An 11,344-nucleotide genomic window follows, 5' to 3' on the forward strand; every position below is an offset into this window, starting at 1 on the left:
GGCACCCAGCTTGGGACGGTCGGGGGGCGCGGCCTCCCCGCGGCTGCGCACTCGGGGCCTCCCCCGCGCGTGTGTGTGTGCGGAGGGCACTGCGCCTGCGCATCGCACCGCCCGCGGCACAGCGCGCCCGGGGCGGGGGGCTCGGCGCGCACGCGCAGTGCGGCCGCCGTGGCCCGGCCGGGCGGGGGGGGGCCGCGCATGCGCGCCGCGTGCCCGCCCCTCGCCAGCAGCAGAGGAGGAGGCGGCGGTGGCGGCGGCTCTGGGCGAGGGAGCGCGAGGGGACTGAGAGGCGCCGTTGCCGCCCCGGTATCCGGCAGGACCGCACGGAGGAGGCGGGAGTGCCCCGGCGGCGGAGGGACCTGAGTGGCGGCAGCAGCAGCAGCAGCAGCGGCGGCAGGAGGAGTCAGTGCCCGGCCCCCCCCCCCCCCCACGCAGCCCCATTGCAGCCCCCCCCTCCCTCCCGCCCTCCGCGCTCCGCAGCCACCAACATGTCGGCGCCGGCGGCCAAAGTCAGTAAGAAGGAGCTGAACTCTAACCACGATGGGGCCGACGAGACCTCAGGTGAGGCCGCGCCGGGGGCGGGACGGGAATGGCGGCAGCCGGCGCGGCCTCCGCCTCGCGCCGACCGCCATTTTCCCCCGCCGCACGGGCCGCGGCCGCGCCGGGGGCGGGCGGAGCGCGGGCCCGGCCGGGCGGATGTGCAGGCCCAGCGGCGGCGGGAGGAGGCCATGTTAGCGCCCTTTTGTCTGCGCTGCCGGCCCGGCTTCCCTCCCCGCGGGGCCGGGCGGGGGGCGCTGCGGCTCGGCGGAGCAGCGGGACCCCCCCGCCGCCCCTCCCGGAGCAGCATCCGCGGAGCCTCATTGTGCTCCGCCGCCGCCGCCATGATGCGCCGCCGCCTCCCGCGCCGGCCGCGGCCGCGTGGTGCTGCCGGGCCGCGCGGGGATGGAGCGGCGGAGACACGCGGTGCCGGGGCAGCCCGCGCCGTCCCACGTGCGATCTCGGCTTTGAAAGGTCGGGCTTGCCCTCGGCCGCAGCGCCTTCCCCACGTGCGTCCTCCGCGTCCGCGAAGGGAAAGGCGTTGCTGTCCTCCAGCGCGGGTCGGGCCGTGCGGGACGCGCACCGGGCGCTGCTCCGCTCCAGCCGCTTCCCGCTGCCGCTCATTCATCTCCCGCGCGGTGGGTAAACAGCGCTCCGTAACCCAGGCCTCGGCCAAACTTGGTCTAGGGGAAGTGCCTAGTAGAAAATACCTGCCAAACGGCGGCTTTCACGTCTCTTTAATTTGTAATCGTCTTTTCGAACGTTCTTTTCGGTTTTTGGAAGGTAGCATGTGCCCAGATAGGCTATTTCTATTGGTATTCTATTGCTCTGTAAGTTACTTTAGGTTTATTCAAATGTGCTGGTCGTAGTAAATGTGGCTTATTACTTTTAAATTAAATTATTACTGACTTAAAATTTAAGTGTGCCTGTAAAACAGTGTAGCGAGATGTGAGCTGTGGTTTGTAGGGGGGAACTCACTTTAAGGGCCGTTTTGTCAAACTTCGCTGCACTTCAGCTGCAGCACGCCCTTTAAAGCTGATGCTTTGCAGTCTTGTAACTCTTGGGACATTTAATAGAAATAACTGAGGACTTCTACAGTAGATCACTTGAGAATGTCTCAAAGAGAAACCCCAGGTGATTTGTCAGGCTTTTGAATGAAGGGATATTGACACGTTTTCATTTGTTTTTCAGAAAAAGAGCAACAGGAAGCAATTGAACACATTGATGAAGTACAGAATGAAATAGACAGGTAAACGTTATCTAACTTTTAAAATGTTTTAGAAGAAACCAACAAAAGTGAAAGTGTTTAGTGAAGTGAGCGCTCAGTAGTACTCACTGTCTTTAAATTCTGCCAAGATATACCTGTGTTCTGACTTTATTAGAGACATTAAAATAACAAAGAAGTGTCCTGGTTTCTATCTTAATTGTCTATAATTAAAGAGGTAGAACTTGAGTTTGAAAATTTAAATTAATTGTGGTGTTTTTGATAATAGAAATGTATTTCGCACTGGCTCCTTAAGTTAATGTGTAAGCTAATTTGGCTAAAGCATTTCCCTGTTAGCAGGCAGAACCAAACACTTGGCTGAAAAGTCAGCTTTTATTATACATTTTTATTATAATATTCATGTGCTTGTGCAGTAATATCTAAAAAATGTTTCTGAGACGTTAATTTTGTATGCCAAAGCTCTTGGGACTGTGGGTTCTGTGTCAATCCCTGCATGCGTGTTCTCTCCATGCCCAGTGCTCTACAAGGACTGCAGGTGACTCTTGGGGAGGTGAACATGTGAAACTGTTGCAGCATCAGGGCTTTGGATTTTTACAACAACATTTCACTTTTAAGTCTTCAGATTTTACTCGCACAGGGTGCAGAAAGTTTTCTTGCCTGCCTAAAAATTATAATGAGGAGGTGATAGGGCTGTGTTACCCATCTGTAGTTTTGTTGCAGACAATTTGTTCAAGACGTAAAACACTGCTTTGCTTTCCATAAATAAAGGTCCACCTCTTCAGAACGTTCAAGGTGTTTAGGAGGTTCCATTCAGACCAGGCAGATTGCTTCTGGCAGAGTGGTTTTTTGCAGTTGTTACAGCTCTGAGCTTCTGGGGTTTTTGGGACACTTCATCTGCAGAGTATGGCAGACAGGTCTTATCAAACCCTTTCAACTTTTACTTAACTGCTCTGATGTGTCCTTAAATCCCAGTTCTCTCTGTGGTTAACATGGCTCTTTCCATTACAGACTGAATGAACAAGCCAGTGAGGAAATTTTGAAAGTAGAACAGAAATACAACAAACTCCGCCAACCATTCTTCCAGAAGAGGTCAGAATTGATCGCCAAAATCCCGAATTTCTGGGTAACAACATTTGTCAACCACCCACAAGGTACATCCTTAATAGCCCTCTGTTTTTTCCCCTGTAAATTCAGTGTTTGCTTGCTTCTTATGTGAGTGTCTTAAAGCTCTGAGGGTCTTGTGGAGTTGTTACTCAGTGCACAAAACACCTCCTTTCTGTCCAAGATTGCATTTTTAAAGCTTTTTCTTTCTTACACTTGTTGACCAAAAGAATGTCTTGTTTACTGAAATACTTCAATTAAAATTTCTTTCTGCATTTTAAATTGCAAGCTTCCCACTTTTTTCAGTTCACTAGGAACTTAAAGCAAAAAAAAAATATATTCTAGATTGAGTGTTTTTTTTACTTGGGAGTGAGCTCCTTTAGACTCTTGACAATAAGCTTTCTACAAAACAAATTCATAGACTGCTTAGATTGGGCAAACTTCATGCATGAAAAGCTGTTTCAGGGGGAGGGGTGGATATGTGTGGGTAGGCTGTTGGCTGGTAACTTGTAAAGAAAGAGCCATGAGGACTTGGCTTGGACAGATGTGTTGCTTTATAGATCTTCCTGGCTATCAGTTTCCTGTGTTTTGCCTGTCTGTTTTATGGCTTTGTTAATGTGGGATTCCTCCTTCTCTCTCAGTATCTGCACTCCTGGGAGAAGAAGATGAGGAAGCACTGCATTACTTGACCAGAGTTGAGGTGACAGAATTTGAAGACATCAAATCAGGTTACAGAATAGATTTTGTAAGTACTTTAAATGATCTGTTCACTTGTGATTTTGCTGTCATTTTTTAATGTAATTGCTTGTTGGGTTGTCGTTTTATAACTTGAATCTCGGCAGTTACCAGTTTAGTGCCAGGTTTGACTTGATATGTGTGTTTCCGTTTTGTGGGTTCTAACTCTTTGCTTTCCACTCTGCAGTATTTTGATGAGAATCCCTACTTTGAAAATAAAGTTCTCTCCAAAGAGTTTCACCTCAATGAAAGTGGAGACCCATCTTCAAAATCGACTGAAATCAAATGGAAATCTGGAAAGGTATGTGTTGCATCTGAGAGAGCACAAGTGTGACCAAGTGAAAACATTACCAAGTGCTTGTCTCTTCTTGGCCAGGATCTAGACTGTGTTCTGTTGCTTACTTAAAGTAACTATTAAATGAAGAATTGCAAGGACAACAGGTTTAGGGGGATCACATAGCAGTGTGTGATCTTGCTTTATATTTTCCTCTATTTCCTCAACTTTGTTTCCAAAGGCCGCATCTTTTGTAGAATTTGCAGCCACAGTGATGTGGGGTGTACCTGTCACCTGGGCAGTGTTCAAGCATTATTCATTTACTGCAGTTCATTTCTGTAGAAATTAGAAATCACTTCAGTGTTATCCTGAAGATTTTGAACTGAGGTTTTAAAAGCAGAGCTGAGGGTTACAGTTAAATTGCCACTTGTTTTGTCACTCTCAGACCGAGGAGAAAATGCAGTGTTCTCCTTATTGAGAACTAGAACCTTTCCTCTTGTACTAGAAATTGCATTCCTGTACAGACAGGTTGAGTGATCTTTACAGTACACCACAAAATCACTGTGAATTCTGCTGCTGTTCTTCCTTAAACAGTCTAAACCTATAAATGTTGTCATTCTGTCAAGAGAAAAAAAGCACTAGAAGTATGGTGTAACCACGTGGTCAAAAAAAAAAAAAAGAATTTATTTAATTTCAGACTTAACAAAAAGATTGTTGTAAACTTACTACCCTTCTTTTCTAGGGTAAGGTGATAGTTGCAGACCTTACATGTGTTCTTGTGACCTTGTGTTTGTGTGGGGCTTTCTGCACTTACTACAGAGCGTGGCCTGAAGACTTCAGAGTGAGAAATCTTAGGCAAAAAGGCCTAGGCAGGTCCTTATCTCCAAATGAATACAGAGCATAGAGATGTGGAGACTTTGTTAAACTGGGTATATGTAGTAGTTGCGGCAATTTCAGCTACTCTGAGTAGCATTAGGCATTGTGAGACCTTGTAAGTTCAGTGTGTCATTAAACACTTGTGTGTGTGTCCCTGAGCTAGGGAAAAGTAAATCAAATGTGAGATTCTGTGAATTTTCAGTGTTCCAGTGGAGGCCGTTGAAAAAAACGAGTGGGTTTTCTGTTCTCTCTTGTTCATGAGAAATGCAGTATCTTCTGTCAGTTGTTTGGGTTTCAGATGTGTTTTACAGACTTACCCTTGAAGAGGGAGGAGAAAGGAACTTCTTAGGGTTGTTCAGACAAGTACATTTTTAAATGGTGCTTCTAGGGGGAAAAAAAGCCATAGAAAGACAGCTTTAGGGAACTTCTTAACTTTCTTTTCAGGACCTGACAAAACGTTCAAGCCAGACACAGAACAAAGCCAGTAGGAAGAGGCAGCATGAAGAGCCAGAAAGCTTCTTCACCTGGTTCACTGACCACTCTGATGCAGGGGCTGATGAGCTAGGAGAAGTCATCAAGGATGATATCTGGCCAAATCCTCTACAGTACTACTTGGTAGGTACAGCCCTGAGCAGAGCATCTGCACCCACAACAGCGCTGTGAAAGAGTGAGTTTGATCATTGTAGTTGATGTTGCAAATGTGTTTTTAAGGTTCCTGATATGGATGATGAAGAGGGGGAGGGAGAAGAGGATGATGATGATGATGAAGAGGAGGAAGGATTAGAGGATATTGATGAAGAAGGAGATGAAGATGAGGGGGAGGAAGATGAAGATGATGATGAGGGAGAGGAAGGAGAGGTGAGTAATCTTGCCCTTCATGGCATTCATGTGGTGTTTGAGAGGGATCTTTTAAGAATACCAAGCCATTGTGACAAAGGTGAACTGGTTCTTCTCTGCACCCCAAGGTGTAAGAACTGACTGCATGAACTTGAGTCGTTTCAGGTAGTAATAAGTATGTTTGCGTATCATGAGAGACAGTGGAAGTACATGGTTTCAGCAAATTTGTAAGGGAAGTGCTGTAGAACTAGGATATTAATATGACAAAATTCTTACTTCGTTAGTGAGCATTCTAGCAATGCTTTACATATAAATGGCTTTTGTTGATGCATCCAGTCATCTTTCCCATTTGTTGGCTTATTTCTGCTTATGGCCAGCCTAGCTAAGACTTTCTGTTGGATTCAGGAATTAGAAATTTGCTTTAGTAATAAGTGGGATCCCAGGGTTGGCATCCAGGGTTTAGAACTTAGTTTGAGAATGTCTATTTCATGGAACTGGGTGTGGTGTGTCTGGCTTCCAGCAGAAAAAATATGTGCAGTGGGAGGAGGAGGGCTGCTCTGGGCTCTCTTTTATAACCTAGAATTTGGCATGTGAAAGGTGAAGCATTTTCTTCTTCCTAGTTTTAAATTAGGGAGGGGGAGAAGATGACCTTCCCCTCTTTCCACATGTTAAACTTGTGTCAGTGCTTGTAGTGATTCTGAGTTACAGTTTCTCAAACCTCTGATGTGTTTTCCTTGGGACACCCTGGTGTAGTGAGTGATTTCTGTGTGGTCAGTAGCTGAGCACTCAGGGCAAGTGTTACCATCCTTTAATGAGGGAAGAGATAATCATACAGCACCATGAGTAGCACTGTAAAAAGTTCTGGTCACTACATTTGCTATCTGAAGTTTAGTGATTAGATTTATTTAATTGTTGCTTATCTTTCAACAGGAGGATGAAGGAGAAGATGACTAATTGAACACTGATGGATTCCAAACCCCCTTTTTACCTTTTTAATTTTTCTCCAGTCCCTGGGAGCAAGTTGCTGTCTTTTTTTTCTTGTGCTCAGTCGCCTTGTTCTCTTGAGGTCTCTTTTTCTCTCCTCTACACCATGGTTCACAATTTATTTTGGGGAAATACCTTGAGCAGAATACAGTGGAAAAGAATCTACCAGTTTCTGTTTCAAGTTCATTTTTATCCCTTTCTGTCTCAAAACAAAAACTGTTTATGAATTCAACACACCATGTTCTGTGGGAAAAAAGAAAACCTTCTGCTCCCTTCACTCGCTGGAAGCTGAAGAGTGCTAGGCCCCTGTGTAGTAGTGCATAGAATCTAGCTTTTTTCCTTCTTTCTCTGTATATTGGGCTCAGAGATTACACTGTGTCTCTATGTGAATATGGACAGTTAGCATTTACCAACATGTATCTGTCTACTTTCTCTTGTTTAAAAAAAAAGAAAAAAAAAAACAACAAAAAAATAAAAATAAAAATGGGGTTATAGAAGGTCAGCCGGGGGTGGGTTTCAGATGTTTGGGTGGGTTAAGTGGGCATTTTGACAACATGGCTTCTTCTCCTTCGGCATGTTTAATTGTGATGTTTAACAAACATCCTTGCAGTTTAAGATGACACTTTTAAAATAAAATCTTCTCCTAATGATGACTTTGAGCCCTGCCACTTGATGGAGAATCAGCAGAACCTGTAGGATCTTATTTGGAATTGACATTCTCTATTGTAATTTTGTTCTTGTTTATTTTTAATTTTTTTGGTGTTTTATTTTTTTTTCTTTCTTTTTGGTTTGTTTTCTGGGTTTTTTTTTTCTTTTGTTTTTTTGTTTTGTTTTGTTTCACTGGAAAGGAAAGAAAGATGCTCAGTTTTAAACGTTAAAGTGTACAAGTTGCTTTGTTACAATAAAACTAAATGTGTACACAAAGGGACTGGTTGGTCTTCACTGAAAGAAACAGTTTTTGTATCCTGTTTAGAACTTACTTGTAGTTTCTTGGCATTTTTGGGGGCATTTTGTCAGTATCTCTGTAGTGCAATGCAGCCTTGTGGTTGTGTGGACAGAACCAGTTCATGTAGTTTCCACTATTTCAGTACCTGTAAAGTGTTTTCCTTTGGTAGTTCCTACTGCACACTGACTCTTGAGTTCTCTGCAGGGTCATGTGCTGTGTGTGAAAAGACAGGTGTATATTCATGTTTTGCAAAAAGGAAAGTCACTTGATTTGTAGATTTTTTAGTAATTTGCAGTATGGTATCTCCAGTACATCAGTTTGCATGAAAGTACCATGCAGGCTCAGATTAAAAAGACCAAGGGATGGTCTTAAAATATTTGGGTGGTTTTGTAAGTCTTTTCAGTTGAAAACAAATCTTAATTGCAGGCTAATTTGGGGGCTATTTCAAAGAGCAAGATTCTTAGTAAAGTTCATGTATAAAAAATTGCTACTTCACTGCTTTTTTTTTTTTTCCTTGGTAGCAGCATGTATATGTGCTTTAGATACACTGTACTCTCATTTTAAGAGACTGCATTTGAGAAACTTGTAACAATTTCACGTAAGAGGTTGTTGGAACTGGTATTCCACAAAATGTAATGGAAGTTGTTTTAACATGCTTTGCTTTTGAAATATTTAAAAAAATGTACTATCAGCTCATCTGAAATTCAAACAGCTCTTTGGATGTGTAGAAAAGACTGTCTTCTGGGAAGACTTGTTATATTCTCTGATTCCTTTTCCTCACAGAATCTGCTGTAGTCAAATTCAGCTTTTTTTGATGCTTAAGAATACACTTGGCAGAACAAGATCAGTGTCTGGTTGAGACGTGCACAAATAACATGTGTGAGGGAAAACATTCTGTAAGTGTGTGGTCCAGCTTGGATTCAATCCAGTTATCAGAGACAATGCAACGTCCAGTCTCATGTGATCAATGCAAAAATAAGACAACCATGTACTTTATTCCATCTCAACAAAAGCTTCTGCCCTCATCCTGCTTTGCAGAGCCAAGTACAACGTTTATCAGTAATGGTTTCTCACCATCTAGAGAGAGAAGGAACAAAACCCATGAAGTCCTATAAATCTAGTGTTTTTTAATTTGATTCCTTTTTGTTGTAAGATTGAAAATAGCTTCCTGTTGTGGTAGAGGGTTGATGTGCTGTTACTTGCCATGATGCCTCATTACTTAATTTTTATGTAGTCCTAATTGTAGTTCCTCAAGGAAAATAATCTTTTGCTAGTCTTGAATGCTTTAGGAAAAATATTGTGCCATTGTTGTTCCATCCCTGTTGGTTGCTAGCAGAAAACTTATAAAAACTGTTTTGGAAGTAATCAAAGCTTCAGGCTCTGTAAAGTCAAATACCAGGAGCAAGAAATGAGAAGTCTGGATAATTAAATGCTACTTAAGAGATTTTTTTCTTGCGCATTCTTTAGGATTTTACAGGGTGCCAAAGTACTCTTGCCTACTGTACTGATAATACTGAATTTGCTGTGAAACTTGAGGGTTTACTCCTGGCAATGGCTAAAGAGTAAACTAACATGGTAAAAGAATAAACCATATTAGTTAAGTGTTATTTAAATTTTTTTTTTCTAGCATGGAAATGATTAGGGATTAACACATTTCTCTGCAATGCTGAAGAAATACTACAGCTGGCCATCGTGTGCTCTGACTGTTCACTTAATGTCTAATTTGACTGAATATATGTAACGGGTGTCCATTTTTTCTGGATTTATTTTTTATGTGTATAAAGAGCTTTTAAAAAGACATTCACCTTGAATAATAATGGGACATTTATTCTTATTAAGTATCTATCATTAATTCCCCACTGCTTGAGCTCCTCACATCCAGTTAATCCCACTGTGTGAAATTTGTCACAGGTGGTAGCTGACTTCAGGTTTTTTGGCCTGAATTTCCAGGGTTAGAACATAGGGTTGGCAGCAATTTAATAAGGGTGAAGCTGCTGTGCTGGAGCTATATGGCCTCACTATCTCAAAGGTTACTTTTGAGTTTAAAGCTTAATTACTATAAAATGGAATCAATTTTGTCTGTAATTTCCAGTGCCAAAGGAAACAAATACATCTGAGTGTAAATACAGTTAGAAAGGTTTGGGGTTTTTAAAGAGATTATCTGTGTACTTATTCATACTTGTCAACATAGTTTCTGTCCCTGTAAACAAACATTATCTGAATCAATTTCTCAGTAATTTATGATATGCATTTGAATCTGTAAGCTCTTTGTACCACATGAAACCAGGTGCATAAGGATAGTACTTTGTTTATTGGATACTGTTCCTGAATTTTGAAGCCATGTTGTTTTTTGTTTTGTTTTTTAAAGAGAATGAAATCCATGAAATAATTTCTCTGCTGTACCTTCAAGCTATCCTTCTGTTTGAAGGAATTAAAATACATTTAACTGTTACTTGATGTTACCATTTCTAAGAGTCTTTTTCAAAAGAATCAGTTTTTTAGTCCCAAACTCGGCACAATCTTTCATGTATGAGGTGGACAGTGTTTGCTTCTCCGTTATGGAGAACAGTGAGGGGAGGTCACAAGTGCTTGGTGCACGACACTTGCTTCCTGCGGGAAACAGATTTATGCTTAATGTCCTTCCTCTCCTGGATTAAAAAATTAAAACTTTTTAGTCTTTTTTTTTTTTTTTTTCTCGATCATCACTTCCCCACGGCATTGTGCCCTCTCGGGTATATATATCAAGACAAGGGCTGCCGGTTCAAGGTCGGGACGCACCTTTAGCCCCCCCAAAGAGTCCGCAGCGCTCCCGGGCCGCTGCCACTGCCCCTTGCCGGCTCGGGCAGGACAGGATCATCCCGCTGCGCCGGGATCATCCTCGGCATCGGGGCACGGTGCCCTGCGGGATCCTGGAAGGGCTGTAGGGACACGTCGTGCTCACAGTTGTGACAATTACCTTCCCGCGGGACAGGGGCTTGCTGAATGGGCAGGAGCTGCTGATCCCTCAGGATTTGCGGGGTACAGCTGAACCACGCCGGGGCACGGGGCTGCGATGCTGGGTAGCCAGGGACACGGCCTCTGGGATCACCCGGGAACTGAGAACCCTTTCTATCCAGGCTGGGGAGCTCCGGCTGCCCAGCATCCCTGAACTGCTCCCTGCCCTTCCTCTGCCTCCCCTGGAGGAAGGAGGGGGAAGCCGGCTGTATGAATCCCGGCAAAAGACTCCCGGAGGCACCGTCCCAGCCAGAGCCCCCCAAGGACGTCCAAGTGACAATCACAGTGACAGCCTAACCCTGGCTGCTGGAGGTGTGGAAGCGTCCCTGCTCGTCTGGAATTCAGTCTACACTTAGTAGCTGGATTTTCCCCTTTCCAGTATTTCCATTGAATGAACAGTCAAATTAAGGTAATTGTTTAAACACTACAGAGAGCCTGGACCATGTTCTAATAAGCATCAGGTTTCTGAAGGGTTTATATTAATCAAATGCACTTGCTTTATTAACAACAGGGGCATATTCAAAGGTTTTGTATTAGTTTAAGGCTTTATTAATTCAAGTCAGTTAAATTAGGTCCAAATTTTTAATTTTATTATGAGTTCCTTTTATTAATTACTCAGTTGCAAATCACAAAATGTTTAGGCAAGAAAAGCTGTTCTAATTAAATAAAAGGAACACTTCTGTTTATTAGTATATTTCTAAATTTGTATGTGGGAATACTATCATCTCCAAATGCCTTCTGATTCACAGTTGTGCGCTGCTCCATGATTGAAAAGCATTTTAGTAGGGTAGTAACATTATGTGATACTGCTGAGGAGTGTCTTTAAACACTTGAA

General features: G+C 43.5%; 1 protein-coding gene across 1 annotated transcript; it reads left to right on the forward strand.

The window, feature by feature from the left end:
- The first annotated feature begins 207 nt into the window (after positions 1–207).
- SET (SET nuclear proto-oncogene) lies at positions 208–7,493 on the forward strand. The gene is made up of 8 exons (XM_066332695.1): positions 208–561; positions 1,729–1,786; positions 2,771–2,913; positions 3,505–3,608; positions 3,786–3,899; positions 5,193–5,363; positions 5,460–5,606; positions 6,516–7,493. Exons 1-8 carry the CDS (start codon positions 489–491, stop codon positions 6,537–6,539), a joined length of 834 nt encoding a protein of 277 aa, XP_066188792.1. The 5' UTR covers positions 208–488; the 3' UTR covers positions 6,540–7,493.
- Positions 7,494–11,344: the final 3,851 nt, after the last annotated feature.

The sequence above is a fragment of the Sylvia atricapilla genome, chromosome 19, assembly GCF_009819655.1.
Source record: "Sylvia atricapilla isolate bSylAtr1 chromosome 19, bSylAtr1.pri, whole genome shotgun sequence".
In the NCBI taxonomy this organism is placed as follows: domain Eukaryota; kingdom Metazoa; phylum Chordata; class Aves; order Passeriformes; family Sylviidae; genus Sylvia; species Sylvia atricapilla.